We start from the raw sequence: 22,037 nt of genomic DNA, 5'->3' as shown, positions 1-22,037 counted from the left end.
CACATGTTGATGAAGAAGAGACATGAGGAAGAGGGGACACATGTTGATGAAGAAGAGAGGACACATGTTGATATATGTATACAAGACATGAACAAGTGGATTTTGCATAATAGATTACTTTGAATGGAACTCTATAGGCCTTAGCTCTGTGTTTCTGCTTACACTTTGTGAGCAGAAACCCATTCAATCCTCTGGGGACTGTCCTGTATTCAAACAGAGAAAACCTCCACACACTTCTCTGCTCTTATTGCCCAGCTTCTGTCGCCCTAGACGACCCTCACCGGCACCCTGCCATGGAGGGCCGGTCAGAGGGTGCTTTCTGCAGCAAAGAGCCTCTAAAAAGGACCCTCTGAAATGGGAGCATGTGATTAAAACACAGTCATTCTTATTCTTATTCTTTATTAGGATCTGCATGAGCATTGGCTATTCTTCCTGGGGTCCTCACACACACAAAACATACATAAACAAAACAGCTCATCATTTCATGCAATTTACAATACTATATGAAGTGAAAACTACAGTTCAATTATACTTTATAATACTGAGATAATTTTTTAGCAACCTTTTGAAATGTACTTGAGAATTGACCTGAATGATATGGACCGGTAAATAATTCCTGGCTCTGTGACTGTTTTCTGTCTCATATTTGATTTAGAGTTGGGTAATACGATTCCTTCTATTGCATGTTCAGATACTTCAATTTATGATGAATAATTAAGTTAACACTTTCTCCCCAGTTATCTCTTCTACTTTGAGGATGCTTTCCCCTTCTGGTCACACTGTTACTTTTGATGATCAGTCAGACACTCTGCTGGTCATTTTAAAGGCTATGAGAACCAGAATCTACCTGGCAACATCTATCTACCAGGGCTGAGAGGGCGTCCACCCCGAGAGCGGGGGGGTGACGTTGAATTTTGAATTGCGCCGTCCCTTATACTATCTCTTTACGTCTCCAGGGACACCCCTCCTGCCATGGTCCTTGGAAGATGCGGCTGTGTTTTTTTTTCGTCACAGGAACGCGCTTTGCTGGCGGCGAAAATAATCCCACCAGACTCCTTTGCCCCTCCAACAGGGGACAACCTCGGCTCGAGTTCAGGGCGCTCCGAGCTGAATAAGAGCGTGAAAAACTTTTTAAAATGCGTGTTTTCTAAATGGAGATTGGCTAAGCTAACGCAGTATATGCTCCGACCGTCCACACTCACAACAACGGCCTATACAGACATAAATAAAGCAGCGACTGTACTCGCCATGACACAGACAGTCTGTGGTTTGTACTTGTTTAACTTTTGTCTAGTTTCTGAACAGATATGAGGAGCTGTGAGCTCTGAGTGCTAACAGCTAACGGCTGTGTTGTTTTTCTGGGGTTCTCTGAAGATCACGTCACGGCTCCGCCTACACTGCGTTACTATAGATACTACCCCAGTTCCTAAACTGTAATGGAAATGCGCCATAAAGTGAGCCAGTCCTAACGAGGCCCAGCCATACCGAGCGGGGCCGAGCGAGGCCGTGTAGTGGAAACGCGCCATTACTGTAAAGAAGCTCCTCACAAATAAATTATACAAACACACTTTCTCAACAGCTGCTGTGAGAGAAACTGAAAACAGTTTAGAGGCTTTGGTTTTTATTGGGTTGGCAGCTGTGAAAAAGCAAGTGATCTTTTATTTGATTTGTTGATTGTTTGTTTTGTGGAGTTAAACAAACAGCCACTAGGAGGAACACGTCGTCAACTTGGGTCTCATTTGGATCAAATCAATGAAATGCAGCACTTCTCTCTGGGAGCAACACGAATGCTGCTGAAGTAAGGGAATACATTTAAGGATAAGTTAGTTGCTCATAAGTCAATAAACTAACTTAATGAGTGGCTAAGACGTGTCTGTTTTGCATTGTAAGAGTCATGGAAGTTAGTCTGATGTCTGCTTTGTTTATTTGTCCCATCAGCAGTACGGCCTGATGAGTACACTTGAGGCTAAATTCCTCCCAAATGTTTGTGTAATGTAGCTCCAGCTGCAGAGACTTCCAGACCAACAAGCTATCTTATTTGTAGAAACACACTCCCATGAATTTGGATCAACCTGATTTTTGAGCTGTGTGTAGAAAGAAAAGTGAAATGGTGACAGAAGTTGTTTCCTTTGTTGTAAATGTTATTTGGCTGTGAGTCCTGCAGGGCTCCTGAGTGCTCCTGAGTGTTCGGGCCACAGATGGTGGTTTCCACGGTGATTCAGTGTTTGGTGTAGACGCACAAATCAGCCAGGATGTGGCTTGTTGGTCAGTTGGACACTTTTGGCTCAGCACTTTCTTGTCGAGGTGTTCGAAGGCTTTGATTCATGAACGTACCCTCCTCTATTACACTTGTTCACACTAGTAGCGACAAAGCAACACGCTACACGTCATTTCTAATGGAAGCTGGTGACAGGAAGCTCCAACCTGGGTGCTGGGTGACGATACAAATCAAATGGAGCTGGCCGTAACTTTTTTCTGTGCTCCAATGGAAAAGCATCAACGTTTTGTTTCACCATTTATCGTCCTCTTTTCTCTCTCCTCAATACCTATTCTGTACCCTCTGTAAATCAAACAAAAATGTTACCGTTAGTTTGTTCCCAGTTCTATTATTCATTCTTTCTTCTTCTCCCCATTAGCACTAGCATGAGCATTGGGTCCTGGGGTCCTCACACACACAAAACATGCTTTAAACAAAACGGCTCATCATGTCATGTCATGCTGTATGAAGTGAAAAACTAAAATGGTCATCGAATTTTAACTACATTACAAACACTTCAATGGTGACTTTACAACAACGTACCTGGTTATGTTTGTCTATTTTGTCGCTCATTGAAAATGCCATTTATTCTGTGGTTTTGTTTTATATTTCTTTATCAGTTTTTCTCTCCTTTTTAAAAAAATCCAATTCAAGGATCCTCTTGTTTCTCACACCCAGTGAGTAATCTCCGCACACGAGCAGATGGTGAGGTCGGCGTGTGTTCACAGCAGGTCAGATGGTTTTCTTGGGCTCAGTTCACACGTGCCCAGCTGTTTACTTTCAGGTGTCACTGGAACGACCCCGTCTGTACTCTCTCTGCTTTTCTCATGTTGATCTTTACTGTAAGTGCTGTCCTTCTTCATTATTATGGTTCTTAAGGGTGTGGTTGAGCAGTCTGTAAAACCTGCATGAATCCTGCTTGAGTCTGCCTTAGGCCTAGGCTCCACGGGAACGAAAACGGGTTGTATCCGCATATTTCTCTTGCGTATAGCCCTTTAAGCTACATGACGCCGAAACGGACCCTGCAAACGACAACGGGTCCAAAGGTGGATAGATCTGGGAACGGAGCGCTCTGGGGGGTCCAACGGGGCTGTGTGGTCGCCTATACGGTCATCCGTTTCTGATAATGACGACGAAATAGCCCCGCCTCTCCCCACCTCTGCTGCTCACCCCCGCAAAAGTACACTGCACACTGAATTCAGATTATTTATCTTTATCTCGATATGGACATAAACGCGAGTGAAGTCTAATCTGACAGGACGGAGACACGCAGCTCCTCCCGCTGTGATGCAGCGGGACACACACTTCAAGTCAGATCATCACCCTTAGCCAGGGGTGGACTGGCCATCGGGATGTTCGGGACGAATTCCGATGGGCCGGTACTGAAGTGGTGGGCCGGTCGGATAAGTCACTAGCACCCCCCACCCGTTGACAATTTACTTGCAGTACCGAGGTGGGCTGGCCGTACCGAAGTGGGCCGGTCGAGAGTCCCGGGCTGATTTGTAGTCCCTGTCCGCCCCTGCCCTTAGCTATTTTAATTACCTCTCAAACTACCTAAACTAGTTATAAATATGTTTATTTTCACTGTCGGGTCACTCATTACTGGATCAGCTGCTGCATGAGACAGACACTGACGCTGTCAGAAGAGAGGACAAAGAGAGGCTCCGTGTATTTTATTATTATATATCATTATATCGTCGTTATTCATTTGTTTTAAAGCTCAATAAATAACAATGAAGACCTTTGACCGGCACTTTTATCATTTTGTCCGGAAGATTTAAACTTTAACACACGCTGACCGGCGAAAAACTCTGCCCGGTTCCCTCGCCCCCACCAAGGAGAATAAACAGAAGGGCAGCCATGACAACCATTCTTCTTCGCTGCTTTTGTGGAGGAAGTTGCTGCTTTTGTGGAGGAAGTTACAGCGCCACGTACAGGTTCGGCATATGTACTGCAGCTTTTCCAGCATTTGGATGTAAACGGAGCCGTCTCGTGGAGCTTGACACAATCCGGTGTATATTGCGTGTGGACGGAAGCTTTTTGGCGTTTGCGTTTGCGTTACTCCTATGCGTTTTGCCGTATGCGTTCCCGTGGAGCCGGGGCCTTAAAGAGCTGTTAAAGAATTAAGCTATTTTTGCTTAAATGGAACGTTTTTGCGGGTAATGACGTTTGTTATTTGTTGATTCAAGTTGTTTGATGCTGTATCAGAAGCATTTTTGCTTTGGATGGCCAACAACGTCTAAAGTCTCATTTAGCCGTGTGTGAGCAAGCACCTTTTTTAAAACCTGTAAAGCCTAAACATTCCTGAGTAAGGGAATTTAACAGTGGCGAGCCGTGAGCTTTATACCTAGGCCCTCTGACCCCCACCCCTTCCCTCGAAAAAAAGAAGAAAAAAATAGTTATTACGTCACAGCGTATACTTCAGCGGAATATCAAAACAACGGCCCAGGGTGCAAAACGCATCAATGACAGCGACCCTCTACCACACAAAACAACACCTGTGAACCCAATTTGTGTTCTTTGACATTGAAAATGATATTGCATTGTGTTTGTTACTTTCGTTGCAGTTGTATGTCTTAAGTGTAATTTGGCATGCTTTTATTTTGAAGGCGAGTTCACGCTGTTGACAGGAAGTTGTTGTTGCTATGGAAACAAGAAAAGTTTCACAGCGGGCGGAACTTGTCATAAAGTCCGCGATAATAAAACCCACCCATTTAGAGGGAAGATATGATTGGTCAATTGTACTGTCATTTGACATTACTCTCTCGTTCAGTTACTATAGCAACCCTCTGTGAATCCAGAGAGGGCCAGACGAGCTTCTTTCATGTAACCCTTCACATTCAACAGAGACTGAACAGGCAGATTCGAAGGATTTATTTCTTTGGAAATGTTATTTTAAATACAATTAAATCAAGTTTTTTTTCGGTAAAACTAATGAAAAATATAACAAAAATAATATTTAAAAAATATATATATTTTTTTAAATGTTTTGAAATATTATTTTTTAGAATATCTTAGGCCCTCACAGAGGGCCTAGAGGGCCCTGACGGCTCGCCACTGGAATTTAATGACCTAATTCATGTCGTAAATCGTTCAAGAAAATACGTTGTTTCAGGCATACAACCAACCCTCAATACAAAATATACAGTATATATAATCATTGACTTTGAGATAAAGGAGAAATGCAGAAATGTTAGCTACATTTCAGATTTCAAGACTCATATTCTGCAGCTCCACCATGATCATAAGGTTCATATTCTGCAGCTCCACCATGATCATAAGGTTCATATTCTGCAGCTCCACCATGATCATAAGGTTCATATTCTGCAGCTCCACCATGATCATAAGGTTCATATTCTGCAGCTCCACCATGATCATAAGGTTCATATTCTGCAGCTCCACCATGATCATAAGGTTCATATTCTGCAGCTCCACCATGATCATAAGGTTCATATTCTGCAGCTCCACCATGATCATAAGGTTCATATTCTGCAGCTCCACCATGATCATAAGGTTCATATTTGGGGTTTTGAGTCAGATGTCTTAAAAGCTATTGGTTTCTCATTACATTTGGTACAGAACAAGCATGGCTGTATCCTCTTAGTCATGTTCTGATATACATCTCTCAAGGCTTTTACAGAACAGAAGGACATATGTATGTATGCGTTTATGCAGCGTTATGAATTTCAATGAGTTGCCTGCAAAAATGTGACTATTTAAATGGAGGGTTATTTTACAGTGTTGCATGTTTTGTTGTGTGGAGAGTTTTAAGAATGAAAGTGATTCCAATATTTCTAATATCCCTTTAAAAGACTTTCAGCTGCATTGCGCCTTCCTTTTATAGGCTGTGTGAGCGTGTGTCTGCATGAGTGTGTGGTATGCACGACATCCCAGAGGTGCTGAATGCTAGGAGGATGGATTTCTAGGTAATGGGGATGTTTTCCTTGCCTTCCCTAACCCCACTCCCCTCCCTTCTTTCTCTGAGGAAATCTCTGTAAACGCAGCCAGAGGGTCAGGGCCGGCCGGCTGATAAGAAATCACATGGAGATAGCAGCTGTTCCTCCACCAGCTACAGTCTTTACTTTACATTGCATTACATTACATTTAGCTGAGGCTTTTATCCAAAGCGACTTACAATAAGTGCATTCGACCAAGAAGATACAAACTTGAAGAAAACAGAATCATATAAGTAAATCAGGTTTCATAGTGCTACTCAACTAGCTTTAGATAAGCCAGTCCTTTATTAGTATATAAGTGCTTTGTTAGTCATTGTATTGCTCGTATTTACACTCCTCTATTTGAAGTGAACATGACCGTGTGCTAACTTTAAGTGTTTGAAGGCAGGAGTTGAGAGCCTCATGTACTTTAAAGAGCGACATATGGCCTCGTTCTGATGTTATGTTACTTTCTGAAAGGAAAAACACACGTTCCTCTGATCACATGTACGTCAGAGCCGATGTAAACTCTCTCCTAACTCCTTCCCTTTTGATTGTCAAGCCCCATAAGTTGCTTTGGAGTTCTAATATTGACTTCACAGAGACCCTCTGACCTAGATACCCTGCTCTCCACTTCGGGGAAAGAGCAGATGAAATGTCTCAACTTTTAGTTCAACATCGGCTGTTTACATTTCGTCTGATTTGTGTTTTTCCTCGAGCTCTTTGAATGTTCTGTTGGAACATGAAGTGGAATGTCTCTGTGAAAGTCTTAACACATATTTGATGTTTTCAACGACACAAAAATCTGATTATCAAACGTTTTCCTGTTGATCTATTTATTGACCCACTTTTCCCTTTTTAAAAAATGTTTCTTTTCTGCAGAGCTTCCAGAAAACTGGACCGACACAAGGGAGACCATTGTTGAGGGCATGACCTTTAACCTCCGTCACCTCGGCATGACACTAGTGGACCAGCCTAAAGGAGAGGAGCTGTCGGTGGCCGCAGTGAAGAGGATCGTGGCCACGGTGAGAGTCTGACGGCCCGTCCACACGGCGGCGTGCTTTGAAGCTTCAACGCAGCTTCCCATTCACTTTGAATGGGGTGACGTCACGCTTTGCCCAACTGCATTGTGGTTCCGGCGCTTCGCTTGCCTCCGTTGCTCGCTTTGCCTCCGTTGCTCGCTTTGCCTCCGTTGCTCGCTTCAAAAGTTGAGAAAAGTTCAACTTTTGACACTTTTCAAGCGTCAGCCAATCAAATCACATGCCAGTACAAGCGCTAGCCAATCAAACCGTGTGCTTGTGTGTCTGGGGCGGGAGATTCATGTGATTGGTTGTTGGTCGCGCTCCAGACACGCCCAACGGCAAGCTTCAACGCACGCTGCCGTGTGGACGCACCGTGAGGAACAATAACTGTTCAGGATGTCAAACAGTCACCAGGACTACTGCTTTCTTTATTACTTTGTTGGAACACTGTCACTGTGAAAACAACACTTTTCTGAAATGTGTTGTATTAATGAAATGGGAAATAAAATGTCATGTAATCATGTCGATCACAATTTAAAAGTTATCCACTCAAATTGTAGAATTGACAAACTTCCAAAGGAGCATATTTTTGGTTGAAAAAGTAGTACATTATTTGGCAAAAAACTACCTAAAGTTCCCGAAAATGAGGCAAATGAATGCAAGTTTCCATCTGCTGCTGTAATGTGAGATCAGAGTTCATTCTCCCATCGGATGCCATTTAAATAAGGTTTAAAAAAAGACATTGCTTAGTACTTGAAGGAACAGTAATACGTATAGATTGTTTCTAGTACTCACTTCCCTAGACGCTGTATGGTCCAAGAGGTTTTCTATCGAATGGTGTTGAATAAATGCATTTCAGTGCAATCAGACGGACTGGACGTGTTCTAAATCGTCCTAAAATAAGCATATTCCAATTATCCTCCTGTGAAGTTATTTGTTTTGCATATATGTACACTTGTTCACAAGAAGTGGATACAAGGCACGCTCCAGGCCCTATTATGCTTTCCTGTAGTGCGTAATGTAGGTCTTTCTGCATGGAAATGGTCTGAAAAGGCTTAAATCCCAAAGTTCCCTCTCTTCGATTGTGGTCCTTTGTTCACTTCCGCGACATAGTGACATCACTACGTAACAATTGTGCTTTTATTAGCTACGACCAACACATTGTACGTGATAGGCTAAGCGGCAGGACATCTCTAAGCTGGTTGACCAATCACAACGGAGCCGGCCAGCTAACCAATCAGAGCAGACTGGGCTCTGGTTTCAGACGGAGGGTGAAAAGAGGTGCTGCAGCACAGGCAGTATGAGAACAATAAAGAGCTTTTTGAACATTAAAGTATGGAGACATGTCACAGTAGAGACACTACATGGAGACACTACATGTCTCCATGTAGTGTCTCCATGTAGTGTCTCTACATGGAGACATGTCACAGTAGAGACACTACATGGAGACACTACATGTCTCCATGTAGTGTCTCTACATGTCTCCATGTAGAGACACTACATGGAGACATGTAGAGACACTACATGGAGACATGTAGTGTCTCTACATGTCTCCATGTAGAGACACTACATGTCTCCATGTAGAGACACTACATGGAGACATGTAGAGACACTACATGTCTCCATGTAGAGACACTACATGGAGACATGTAGTGTCTCTACATGTCTCCATGTAGAGACACTACATGTCTCCATGTAGAGACACTACATGGAGACATGTAGAGGACACTACATGTCTCCATGTAGAGACACTACATGGAGACATGTAGTGTCTCTACATGTCTCCATGTAGAGACACTACATGTCTCCATGTAGAGACACTACATGGAGACATGTAGAGACACTACATGTCTCCATGTAGTGTCTCTACATGGAGACATGTAGAGACACTACATGGAGACATGTAGAGTCTCTACATGGAGACATGTAGAGACTCTACATGTCTCCATGTAGAGACACTACATGGAGACATGTAGTGTCTCTACATGGAGACATATAGTGTCTCTACATGTCTCCATGTAGAGACACTACATGTCTCCATGTAGAGACACTACATGTCTCCATGTAGAGACACTACATGGAGACATGTAGAGACACTACATGTCTCCATGTAGAGACACTACATGTCTCCATGTAGTGTCTCTACATGGAGACATGTAGAGACACTACATGTCTCCATGTAGAGACACTACATGTCTCCATGTAGTGTCTCTACATGGAGACATGTAGAGACACTACATGGAGACACGTCCCAGGAGAGACACTTAACTAAAATATGAAAATGAGCAGAATAGGGCCCCTTTAACTCGTCATCAGTCCGCACATTTGTGTGGATCAGATTATTTTTAAAGCACAGTTTGTACTGAACACACTGCCTGCTATTAAACAAACGTGTCCCCTTGTATCTTTTAGGCTAAAGCGATGGGGAAGAAGCCTCAGAAGGTCGCTCTGAAGATCTCCCCTCAGGGAATCCTCCTGTTCGACAGCCTGTCCAACAAACAGCTGGAAAACGTCTCCATATACAGGTATGTTAAAAACAACAGGTGCTTTTTCAATTAATGTCCAATTAACAGTGTGGCACTTTTCTTTATTTTTAAACAATATGTTGATTAATTTTCATTCTTTTAAACAACATAGTTACAAGACACAACATACCTACATGTACACAAACTTAGATAACAAATGTGAAAAACAGAGGCAAAGACAAGACAGGACATCATTTGAATTTTTTTTTGTACATAGTCACAGCAGTTTAAGAAGTACTTTCCTTTCCAGGGGGTCCGCGGGGTCTTAAAAAGTATTAAAAGTTGATAAATCAATTTAGCGAAAATTAAGGCTATCAAAAAGTATTAAAGGGCATTTTCCAAGTTATTACATTTGGTAGCTTGTTTTCAATAAGTATATGAATGGTCCAAAGAGGTATTCTACAGTCTGCCTGAATGTAATCATTGCGTAGGTGTGTAGTGAGATTCTGTGTAGTTTATTGATGGCATCCCGTTGGGTTTGACGTCATCTGAACAGGACATCGCACGCTCACTGCTTGATAGCGCGAAGGTCCGTTTACGCCGGTTGTTAAACAACATGGTTACGGGGAAATGCAAGTCTGCGTCCAAATGGTTGGAAGATAAGGAGGAAGGACAATCAATACTGTATATAGTCAATGTAAGGGAAAGTGTGTCGCCAACAGGTTAAAACTCCAAGTGGAGATGAGGTCTTAAAATGTATGGAAAGGGTCTTAAAAAGGGTCTTAAAGGTCTTCCATGTGACTTCAGGACTCCTGCATGGACCCTGCTTTCAACCAGATCGCTCTCATGGATTCCCATTGTTACTTCTTAGCATGTTTGACACATTCCCTAACAGTTGAGTAAACGAGCCCCAGCAGTGTTGCACTTCTTAAGCTTAATACACGTTCACAACCTTTGAAATACCTAGTCATGGAGTCGACGTGTTGCACGTGTTGTGAACTCTCTGTCCTAATGTTTGCTGTTCCTCTAACCTCACAGAATATCCTACTGCACAGTGGACAAACTGAACCATAAAGTGTTTGCTTACATTGCTCAAAACACCCTCAACGGGACCCTGGAGTGCCACGCCTACCTCTGCTCCAAGAGGAAAGTGGTGAGTCGTTTGATACAGAATCACTTTTTATGTTTAATATATGACGAGTATAAATCAAAGTCAACATCAGTCATTTGATCTGCATTACTTTCATTTGAACTTCTATCTTTACGAGTTGTTTTCTGTAGTTTTAAGGGGATTTAAACCTCTCTTCATGGTTGGGTGTGTTATCTACAGGGTTCTTACGGTCATTAAAAACCTGGAAAAGTCATGGAAATTCAAAATGCTAATTCCAGGCCCTGGAAAAGTTTTGGAAAACAATATTTTTCCCAAAGTTTTGGAAAAGTCATGGAAATGTAACTAAAGTTGCATCAAATATAATTTATATTTGATCTAATCGCCGAACTAGTAACACTATAATGATAATAAATACTGTATCGTAATGAAACGTAAAATGGCATTTAACTGTCGAGGTATTTTGCTGGTGAGAGATTTGAGTTGCTTTAGCGTGTAGAAGCTAGTAAGCCTATTGGATATGTTTTAGATAGGCACAACATGTTTCATATGCAGACCTTATTCTCCTGTTCCATGTTGAAATAAACCATTTTCAGTGGAACCGCTGAGAAAGAGTAATGTTTTTGGTCATGGAAAATGAGGTAAAGGTCCTGGAGAAGTCATGGAGAAGTCATGGAAAAGTCATGGGTGAAAAGGTGTATGAACCCTGTATCTAATCTAAGTTTACTTTGCGGTCCGTTAAAAAGACCTATAACACCCGGCATGTTCCTAACTGAGAGTGGACAGAAGCAAAATGTATCCCTCTGTTCTTCAGTGCCTCTCTGTCACTGAATCTCCTCTTCCTCATGGTCCATACTGAATCTCCTCTTCCTCATGGTCCATACTGAATCTCCTCTTCCTCATGGTCCATACTGAATCTCCTCTTCCTCTGTCCTCTGCTCAATGAGTCCCAGCACTGATGACTTGTAGATGATTGTTGAGCGTGCTTTAATGTATAGTAAATAAAGTGTTCTCAGATTGAAGTACATTCTCCATCTGTTTAATATAGCATTACCTACGGTCGATGGCGGTCAGCAAAGGTGTCATTTACGCTTGAAGTCCCCCCACCCTTTTTTGAAGAGAGATTTTGTTCCTTTCTCTTTTTTAAGCACAATTTGTGAAAAAGAACAACAATAAAAAAGGAGAACTAACAAATGAGAACTTTTGAATTAAAAAAGTCAATTTGCACAACAAGAAAACACACCATGCAATGTGTGTATGTGTATAAAAACACATGTGCATTGTCCAAAAAAAGCAAGCTGAGTAAAACGTGAGCTGAAAAGAAAAATATACACCTCCCCTACTCGTTGTAATTAACCCAAACAATGTGTTTCATAGTTTCACGTTCTCTCTCTCTGGTGTATGGAAGGCCTTACATGTCTAATGGTCTAATTAGGTATTTGGATTTGAGGTTATGCCCATTTTAATGCGCCATTTTCTTTTACCGACCTGCCACTCTGACCCCCCCTGCCACTCTGACCCCCCTGCCACTCTGACCCCCCCTGCCACTCTGACCCCCCTGCCACTCTGACCCCCCTGCCACTCTGACCCCCCTGCCACTCTGCCCCCTGCCCTGCCCCCTGCCACTCTGACCCCCCCTGCCACTCTGACCCCCCCCTGCCACTCTGACCCCCCCTGCCACTCTGACCCCCCCCTGCCACTCTGACCCCCCCTGCCACTCTGACCCCCCCTGCCACTCTGACCCCCCTGCCACTCTGACCCCCCTGCCACTCTGACCCCCCTGCCACTCTGACCCCCCTGCCACTCTGACCCCCCTGCCACTCTGACCCCCCTGCCACTCTGACCCCCCTGCCACTCTGACCCCCCTGCCACTCTGACCCCCCTGCCACTCTGACCCCCCTGCCACTCTGACCCCCCTGCCACTCTGACCCCCCTGCCACTCTGACCCCCCTGCCACTCTGATCCCCCTGTCACTCTGATCCCCCTGTCACTCTGATCCCCCTGTCACTCTGATCCCCCCTGTCACTCTGATCCCCCTGTCACTCTGATCCCCCTGTCACTCTGATCCCCCTGTCACTCTGATCCCCCCTGCCACTCTGATCCCCCCTGCCACTCTGATCCCCCTGCCACTCTGATCCCCCTGTCACTCTGACCCCCCTGCCACTCTGACCCCCCTGCCACTCTGACCCCCCCTGCCACTCTGACCCCCCCTGCCACTCTGATCCCCCCTGCCACTCTGACCCCCCTGCCACTCTGATCCCCCTGCCACTCTGATCCCCCTGCCACTCTGACCCCCCCTGCCACTCTGATCCCCCCTGCCACTCTGACCCCCCTGCCACTCTGATCCCCCTGCCACTCTGATCCCCCTGCCACTTAGCTCAAAGCCCATGTTTTGTTAATTCAAACAGAACACCCCATCATTGTTCTGTCAGTCCATATCAAACGGAGGTTCACAGGGCTTGGTAAACACCTATAAGCCTTGGTGTGTAACAAAGTGTGTGTGTTGTGTTCCCCAGGCTCAGGCTGTGGCTCTGACGGTAGCTCAGGCCTTCACTATAGCGTTTGAACTCTGGCAGGTGGCCAAAGAAGGTAGGAGCCACACACACACACACACACACACACACACACACACACACACACACACACACACACACACACACACACACACGTGTAGGAGTCGTCTTATCAGCATCTGTTATGTTTGTACCGAGTCGGCCTTGATGATTCGAGGGCACAGATATCTGCTTCTCGGCTGCAATCGGCACGTTTCTGTAATTTCTGTGCATCTGTTTTCTGATCTAGAGAAAGGGAAACGGGCGAAGTCTGGTTCAGCCGGAGAGGCCAGCAGCAGCTCCCACTCAGAAAGATCCAACAGCTTGGGGAGCCTGAAGGGGACAGGTACAACAGAAAAGTGTTTGATATGTTTGTGAGCTGTTTAGCCCCTTCCCCACTGGACAAAGACCCACCAACATCTGGCTTATGTGCATACATGGAGAGGTTATTATGGACATTAGTTCCCAGGATCAGTGTCTTTGTTGGAGTCACGGGTATTTATCAGCTCAACATCCAATCAGCTGTGATTGAAACACAACACCCATCTGCACACACCAATGTTCCCGCTTTCTCCGGTGTGATGATAAACATACATATTAACATTTAGCAGGGATTTAGACACTTATTGTATCTTCTTAAACTCTTCTTGAAGCCACCAAACACCAGTGACAGAAACACTTTACTCCAACTCATGGGCTGCCCTTCCTTCCCCTCTCACGTAGATGTGGCCACAGACAACCTGTTGGACTTTGAGGACAGTGTGCATGTGACGGTGGAGACCAATGGGAATATAGAGGAGGGTCAGCTGGATAACCACCGGCCCTCTGAGACCAACAACAACCCCAACTTGGTAAGACCCTCCGTGTTGCACCTATTGTTGGGGATATATTGTCCTATAGGCCCTGACCTTTGACCCAGGTCATCAGTTTGAACAATGAGCAGCTCCAACCTTGGCTCTGTGCTCAGTGTTTTGTCTCCCTCTTCCTCCTGATGGCGTCAGCTGATAGACGTGTTGTTAGAGCCAGTATTTAGTTTGATAAGAAAGGCCGCCTAATTGTGACGTCTGTAGTCAACACACTATAAAAGACTACAATTCCCACGGCCCCTCCTCTAAAGAGACGGAGATGGGAAGCAACCTGCTAGAAAGACGCCGTCGAGGAACAGTTTTTAACCGTCCAATTACCCTTTAAGTGATCGAGGTATATAAGCCTTATCAAGAAGAAAGAATACCTAAGTTGTTATTCTTTTTGAGTTGTGCCTTTTTGTTGTGACCATTGTAAAGGCCTCTTTTCTTTGTTGCATGTGTAAAGGTTTGTTATTTTATTCGCATAATATCATCCAAACCATCGGAGGCTAAGCAACTCTTAAACGAGTTAAACATGTCTGTTTAAGGCGTCTAGTGGCTTGATGGAAGCCACGATGGGTGTTACGGTGCTTTGCCTGTTTCATCTTGTTATTCTCTCAGAACCATCTAAACACATGGGTCTGGGGTCGAGGTCTGCAGAATTGGTTTGGCAACATGTCTTATGAATTCTCCGGCCGAAGCTCCAAATAAACCGTCAGTGTTTGCCATCAAAGCTCCTGCTCTCCTCGTGTCTCTGAGTCTCGTCTCGTTGCTTCAGAAGTTTCCATCACACCTACAGTATGGAGAACTGAGGCATCTGTTTGAGATTAGGGTCCCATGTGACTTCCACCATTTTCATTTGACATATAAACACATGGACGGTTTATGTGGTTTATTATCTTTGATTCACACACACAAGGGAGGGAGTTGTTCTGGTCCGATGCGAGGGTCTCAGGACACAGGGGGTCGTATTCTGTACAAGCTGTAAAGCCCAGATGTACAATTTGTGATATTGGGCGGTGTAAATAACATTTGATTTGACTGAAATTGATTTGTGTCTTTTGATCCAGGAAAATATCTCCATCTCAAATCATATATTTGAAAAATAATGTTTGATTTTTCTGTAGAAAATGTTCTGTTTTGAGATTTGGATCCCATTCAACTCAGGCCAAGTGTTTCAAATGGATGTCTTGATGTCTCTTGATATCTTCATACGCAGCTGAAAATAGCATGAAATGTCTAACTTATATTTGCTTATTTTTACACACATGTTTATTTACCGTTCACTGGGTGAATATTAATCCACGTTTCTCTCCTTTTTCTTTCCAGGAACTAGAAGACGGTTTGGATGAAGCTTTTTCAAAGTAAGATATTTGTCTCGGTAGTTGTGTTATTAAGTGAAATCAATCCTAGTGAATTCTTTATGCTGCTTAGAGTAATATCCCCAACTCTGTCTAGTTGAATCCTTCAGTGTACTTTAGGTCCCTCTCTTACTGCTTAGCGTTACAGCGCCACTTAGTGCTGATTCTGGTGTACTGCAGAAAACATTCTCCTGACTATTAAATGAGAAATAATTTTGTAGCTTAATTTCAAACTGTCCTCAATCTATTGTGTGTTTGTGTCTCCAGCCGTGCTCTGGATAGCTATGGTTCATGTCCAGGTAAAGTTGAGCTGTTACAAGCCTTACCTAGTGAAGTAGTGCTAATCACTAACCTACCTGTAACCCATTTCATTCATTCACACAAACCCAATATCCTAGTAATGTTAGCAATAGCTTCCTGTGTCATTTGTCTCCTTCGTGATAGAATATGTGTCAAAAAATAGAGCTTAGTTTCAATCAAGTCATTTCCTTTCCATCTCATTTCACCAACAATTGCTCTTCTATCCTGAGAACTATCTTAAAAAGCTGTGTTTCTGAAATGTTACTCCACTAAAAACACAAGGTGTGCTGTTTTCTGGAAGTATGGCAATATCAAACATGTTATCCCATGTTTCGAGGACCAAACTGAGCGTCTTGGAGTAATCCTGTTGACCTCCAGACAGATTTAGCATATATTATTATCCGAGAGAAGATAGACGGCCAAACCTCGGGATCTGAATGAAGAGAAATCTAGGCTTCAGTGGCACAATAGACCACAGCATTGAAATCACAACTTGGCCCACATTTTAAACGGAGGAGCAATAGTAGCTTTGTGAGATCAGGCCTGAAGTGGTAAGGGAATAAGTCATTTTTCAAACTAAATTCAGTCATACCAACACATGCTGTTATTTGGAAAGCTTATTAACTAACTACAGTTATTTAATGTATTTTTATTTGAACTTTTACAGAGATGAAACCATGTCGTTGTTTTGCAAGTCACACATAAGTCAAGTGTTTGCACATCCCAAGCTATGAAAGTCATAATGCAACTCCTTGTGCCCATTTTCAACCCTGTGCTTTTTTCTGGGGTAAAAGTGTAGATTCTTGGTGAATTTATAGCTTTAACAAAAACACAAATCTATGGAAATAAGTTGTTATGTGGCACAAAGTCATCGCTGTAAGAGTCCAGGTCAAGTCGCAAGTCTTGTTTGAATTTGTGAAGTCTAATGTCCTCAAATGTATGTAAACAAAGCCAATCACCCCCCCCCCCCCCCCCCCCCCCCCCCCTGATTGGCTAATGGTTACACAAGACAAAACATCGTTATGACATCATACAGTGGCTAAAATCTGATCAGCTCATTTTCAGACAGGTTTTTATAGAAATGGATCAAAAAGAGAGAGAATCTTTGTTCCTGAAACTTTCAGAGTCTCTTTATACAGAGGGGACACATGTTTATAAAATACATGAAAAAGTGGGTTTTGCATAATAGTTGACCTTTAAATGGCTATAAAATTGCCTTTACATTTGAATTGTTAGAGACATTGTGGGATTTGGTTGCATCAAGTGTAGCAGTTTACCCCCAGGCTCACTCCTCCTGTTACAACACTGCGTTAATAAGCCTCAAAGTGCAAAACCGTGGTATCTTTCAGGACCTTCACCTCAGTTTCAGAGTCTCTTTCCACAGAGGGGACACATGTTGATGTAGAGAAGACATGAAGAAGAGGGGACACATGTTGATGTAGAAGAGACATGAAGAAGAGGGGACACATGTTGATGTAGAGGACACATGTTGATGTAGAGGAGACATGAAGAAGAGGGGACACATGTTGATGTAGAGGACACATGTTGATGTAGAGGAGACATGAAGAAGAGGGGACACATGTTGATGTAGAAGAGACATGAAGAAGAGGGGACACATGTTGATGTAGAAGAGACATGAAGAAGAGGGGACACATGTTGATGTAGAGAGACCAGTAAGAAAGAGGGACACATGTTGATGTAGAGAAGACATGAAGAAGAGGGGACACATGTTGATGTAGAGAAGACATGAGAAGAGGGGACACATGTTGATGTAGAGAAGACATGAAGAAGAGGGACACATGTTGATTGTAGAAGAGACATGAAGAAGAGGGGGACACATGTTGATGTAGAGAAGACATGAAGAAGAGGGGACACATGTTGATGTAGAAGAGACATGAAGAAGAGGGGACACATGTTGATGTAGAAGAGACATGAAGAAGAGGGGACACATATTGATGTAGAAGAGACATGAAGACGACAAGTAGGGGAAAGACCACATAAGAAGAGGGGACACATTTGATGTAGAAGAGACATGATGAAGAGGGTGACACATGTTGATGTAGAAGAGACATGAAGAAGAGGGGACACATGTTGATGTAGAGAAGACATGAAGAAGAGGGGACACATGTTGAAGTAGAGAAGACATGAAGAAGAGGGGACACATGTTGAAGTAGAGAAGACATGAAGAAGAGGGGACACATGTTGATGTAGAGAAGACATGAAGAAGAGGGGACACATGTTGATGTAGAAGAGACATGAAGAAGAGGGGACACATGTTGATGTAGAAGAGACATGAAGAAGAGGGGACACATGTTGATGTAGAGAAGACATGAAGAAGAGGGGACACATGTTGATGTAGAGAAGACATGAAGAGAGGGGACACATGTTGATGTAGAAGAGACATGAAGAAGAGGGGACACATGTTGATGTAGAAGAGACATGAAGAAGAGGGGACACATGTTGATGTAGAGAAGACATGAAGAAGAGGGGACACATGTTGATGTAGAAGAGACATGAAGAAGAGGGGACACATGTTGATGTAGAAGAGACATGAAGAAGAGGGGACACATGTTGATGTAGAGAAGACATGAAGAAGAGGGGACACATGTTGATGTAGAAGAGACATGAAGAAGAGGGGACACATGTTGATGTAGAAAAGACATGAAGAAGAGGGGACACATGTTGATGTAGAAGAGACATGAAGAAGAGGGGACATGTTGATGTAGAAGAGACATGAAGAAGAGGGGACACATGTTGATGTAGAGAAGACATGAAGAAGAGGGGACACATGTGTGTGTAGAGAAGACATGAAGAAGAGGGGACACATGTTGATGTAGAGAAGACATGAAGAAGAGGGAACGCATGTTGATGTAGAAGAGACATGAAGAAGAGGGGACACATGTTGATGTAGAGAAGACATGAAGAAGAGGGGACACATGTTGATGTAGAGAAGACATGAAGAAGAGGGGACACGTGTTGATGTACAAGAGACATGAAGAAGAGGGGACACGTGTTGATGTAGAGAAGACATGAAGAAGAGGGGACACATGTTGATGTTGATGTAGAGAAGACATGAAGAAGAGGGGACACATGTTGATGTAGAAGAGACATGAAGAAGAGGGGACACATGTTGATGTAGAAGAGACATGAAGAAGAGGGGACACATGTTGATGTAGAAGAGACATGAAGAAGAGGGGACACATGTTGATGTAGAGAAGACATGAAGAAGAGGGGACACATGTTGATGTAGAGAAGACATGAAGAAGAGGGGACACATGTTGATGTAGAGAAGACATGAAGAAGAGGGGACACATGTTGATGTAGAGAAGACATGAAGAAGAGGGGACACATGTTGATGTAGAGAAGACATGAAGAAGAGGGGACACATGTTGATGTAGAGAAGACATGAAGAGAGGGACACATGTTGATGTAGAGAAGACATGAAGAAGAGGGGACACATGTTGATGTAGAGAAGACATGAAGAAGAGGGGACACATGTTGATGTAGAGAAGACATGAAGAAGAGGGGACACATGTTGATGTAGAAGAGACATGAAGAAGAGGGGACACATGTTGATGTAGAAGAGACATGAAGAGAAGTGGGACACATATTGAATGTAGAAGAGACATGAAGAAGAGGGGACACATGTTGATGTAGAAAGAGACATGAAGAAGAGGGGGACCATGTTGATGTAGAAGAGACATGAAGAAGAGGGGGACACATGTTGATGTTAGAGAAGACATGAAGAAGGGGGACACATGTTGATGTAAGAGAGACATGAAGAAGAGGGGACACATGTTGATGTAGAAGACATGAAGAAGAGGGGACACATGTTGATTAGAGAAGACATGAGAAGAGGGGACACATGTTGATGTAGAGAAGACATGAAGAAGAGGGGACACATGTTGATGTAGAAGAGAGATGAAGAAGAGGGGACACATGTTGATGTAGAGAAGACATGAAGAAGAGGGGACACATGTTATGTAGAGAAGACATGAAGAAGAGGGGACACATGTTGATGTAAAGAAGACATGAAGAAGAGGGGACACATGTTGATGTAGAAGAGACATGAAGAAGAGGGGGACACATATTGATGTAGAAGAGACATGTAAGAAGAAGAGACATGAAGAAGAGGGGACACATTTGATGAGAAGAGACATGAAGAAGAGGGGACACATGTTGATGTAGAGAGACATGAAGAAGAGGGGACACATGTTGATGTAGAGAAGACATGAAGAAGAGGGGACACTGTTGATGTAGAGAAGACATGAAGAAGAGGGGACACATGTTGATGTAGAAGAGACATGGAAGAGGGGACACAGTTGATGTAGAAGAGACATGAAGAGAGGGACACATGTTGATGTAGAAGAGACAGAGAAGAGGGACACATATTGATGTAGAAGAGACATGAAGAAGAGGGGACACATGTTGATGTAGAAGAGACATGAAGAAGAGGGGACACATTTGATGTAAGAGACATGAGAAGAGGGGACACATGTTGATGTAGAGAGACATGAAGAAGAGGGGACACATGTTGATGTAGAAGAGACATGAGAAGAGGGGACACATGTTGATGTAGAGAAGACATGAAGAAGAGGGGACACATGTTGATGTAGAAGAGACATGAGAAGAGGGGACACATGTTGATGTAGAAGAGACATGAGAAGAGGGGACACATGTTGATGTAGAAGAGACATGAAGAAGAGGGACACATGTTGATGTAGAAGAGACATGAGAAGAGGGGACACATGTTGATGTAGAAGAGACAGAGGAAGAGGGACACTGTTGATGTAGAAGAGACATGAAGAAGAGGGGACACATGTTGATGTAGAAGAGACATGAGAAGAGGGGACACATGTTGATGTAGAAGAAGACATGAAGAAGAGGGGACACATGTTGATGTAGAAGACATGAAGAAGAGGGGACACATATTGAGTAGAAAGACATGAAGAAGAGGGGACACATGTTGAGAGAAAGACATGAAGAAGAGGGGACACATGTTGATGTAGAAGAGGGAACACATGTTGATGTAGAAGACATGAAGAAGAGGGGACACATGTTGATGTAGAAGAGACATGAAGAAGAGGGGACATGTTGATGTAGAAGACATGAAGAAGAGGGACACATGTTGATGTAGAAGAGACATGAAGAAGAGGGGACACATGTTGATGTAGAAGAGACATGAAGAAGAGGGGACAACATGTTGATGTAGAAGAGGGACGCATGTTGATGTAGAAGAGACATGAAGAAGAGGGGGACACATGTTGATGTAGAAGAGACATGAAGAAGGGGGACACATGTTGATGTAGAGAGACATAAGAAGAGGGGACACATGTTGATGTAGAAGAGACATGAAGAAGAGGGGACACATGTTGATGTAGAAAAGACATGAAGAAGAGGGACACGTGTTGATGTAGAAGAGACATGAAGAAGAGGGGACACATGTTGAGTAGAAGAGACATGAAGAAGAGGGGACACATGTTGATGTAGAGAGGGAAGAGGGCATGTTGATGTAGAGAGACATGAAGAAGAGGGGACACATGTTGATGTAGAGAGACATGAAGAAGAGGGCACATGTTGTGTAGAAGAGACATGAAGAAGAGGGGACACATGTTGATGTAGAGAGGGAACGCATGGATGATGTAGAGAAAGACATGAAGAAGAGGGGACACTGTGTTGATGTAGAAGAGACATGAAGAAGAGGGGACACTGTTGATGTAGAGAAGACATGAAGAAGAGGGGACACATGTTGATGTAGAAGAGACATGAAGAAGAGGGGACACATGTTGATGTAGAAGAGACATGAAGAAGAGGGACACATGTTGATGTAGAAGAGACATGAAGAAGAGGGGACACATGTTGATGTAGAGAGACATGAAGAAGAGGGGACACATGTTGATGTAGAAGAGGAAGAACACATGTTGATGTAGAAGAGACATGAGAAGAGGGGACACATGTGATGTAGAAGAGACATGAAAGAGGGACACATGTTGATGTAGAAGAGACATGAAGAAGAAGAGGGGACACATGTTGATGTAGAAAGAGACATGAAGAAGAGGGACACTGTTGATGTAAGAAGACATGAAGAAGAGGGGACACATGTTGATGTAGAGAAGACATGAAGAAGAGGGGACACATGTTGATGTAGAAGAGACATGAAGAAGAGGGGACACATGTTGATGTAGAAGAGAC

At 43.5% G+C, this 22,037-nt stretch overlaps 1 protein-coding gene across 1 annotated transcript in view; it reads left to right on the top strand.

The window, feature by feature from the left end:
* Positions 1 to 22,037, top strand: part of ldlrap1a (low density lipoprotein receptor adaptor protein 1a) — a 32,042-nt gene that overhangs the window by 4,750 nt on the left and 5,255 nt on the right. Inside the window, exons 2-8 of the mRNA XM_034131115.1 lie at positions 7,075 to 7,217; positions 9,627 to 9,739; positions 10,718 to 10,832; positions 13,304 to 13,376; positions 13,590 to 13,685; positions 14,063 to 14,190; positions 15,514 to 15,548. Coding sequence (XP_033987006.1) covers positions 7,075 to 7,217; positions 9,627 to 9,739; positions 10,718 to 10,832; positions 13,304 to 13,376; positions 13,590 to 13,685; positions 14,063 to 14,190; positions 15,514 to 15,548 — 703 coding nt within the window. The remainder of the gene's footprint in view (positions 1 to 7,074; positions 7,218 to 9,626; positions 9,740 to 10,717; positions 10,833 to 13,303; positions 13,377 to 13,589; positions 13,686 to 14,062; positions 14,191 to 15,513; positions 15,549 to 22,037) is intronic.

The sequence above is a fragment of the Trematomus bernacchii genome, unplaced genomic scaffold (assembly GCF_902827165.1).
Source record: "Trematomus bernacchii unplaced genomic scaffold, fTreBer1.1, whole genome shotgun sequence".
In the NCBI taxonomy this organism is placed as follows: domain Eukaryota; kingdom Metazoa; phylum Chordata; class Actinopteri; order Perciformes; family Nototheniidae; genus Trematomus; species Trematomus bernacchii.
Note: the sequence above shows the minus strand (reverse complement) of the source record. Positions and strands in the feature narration are given on the sequence as shown.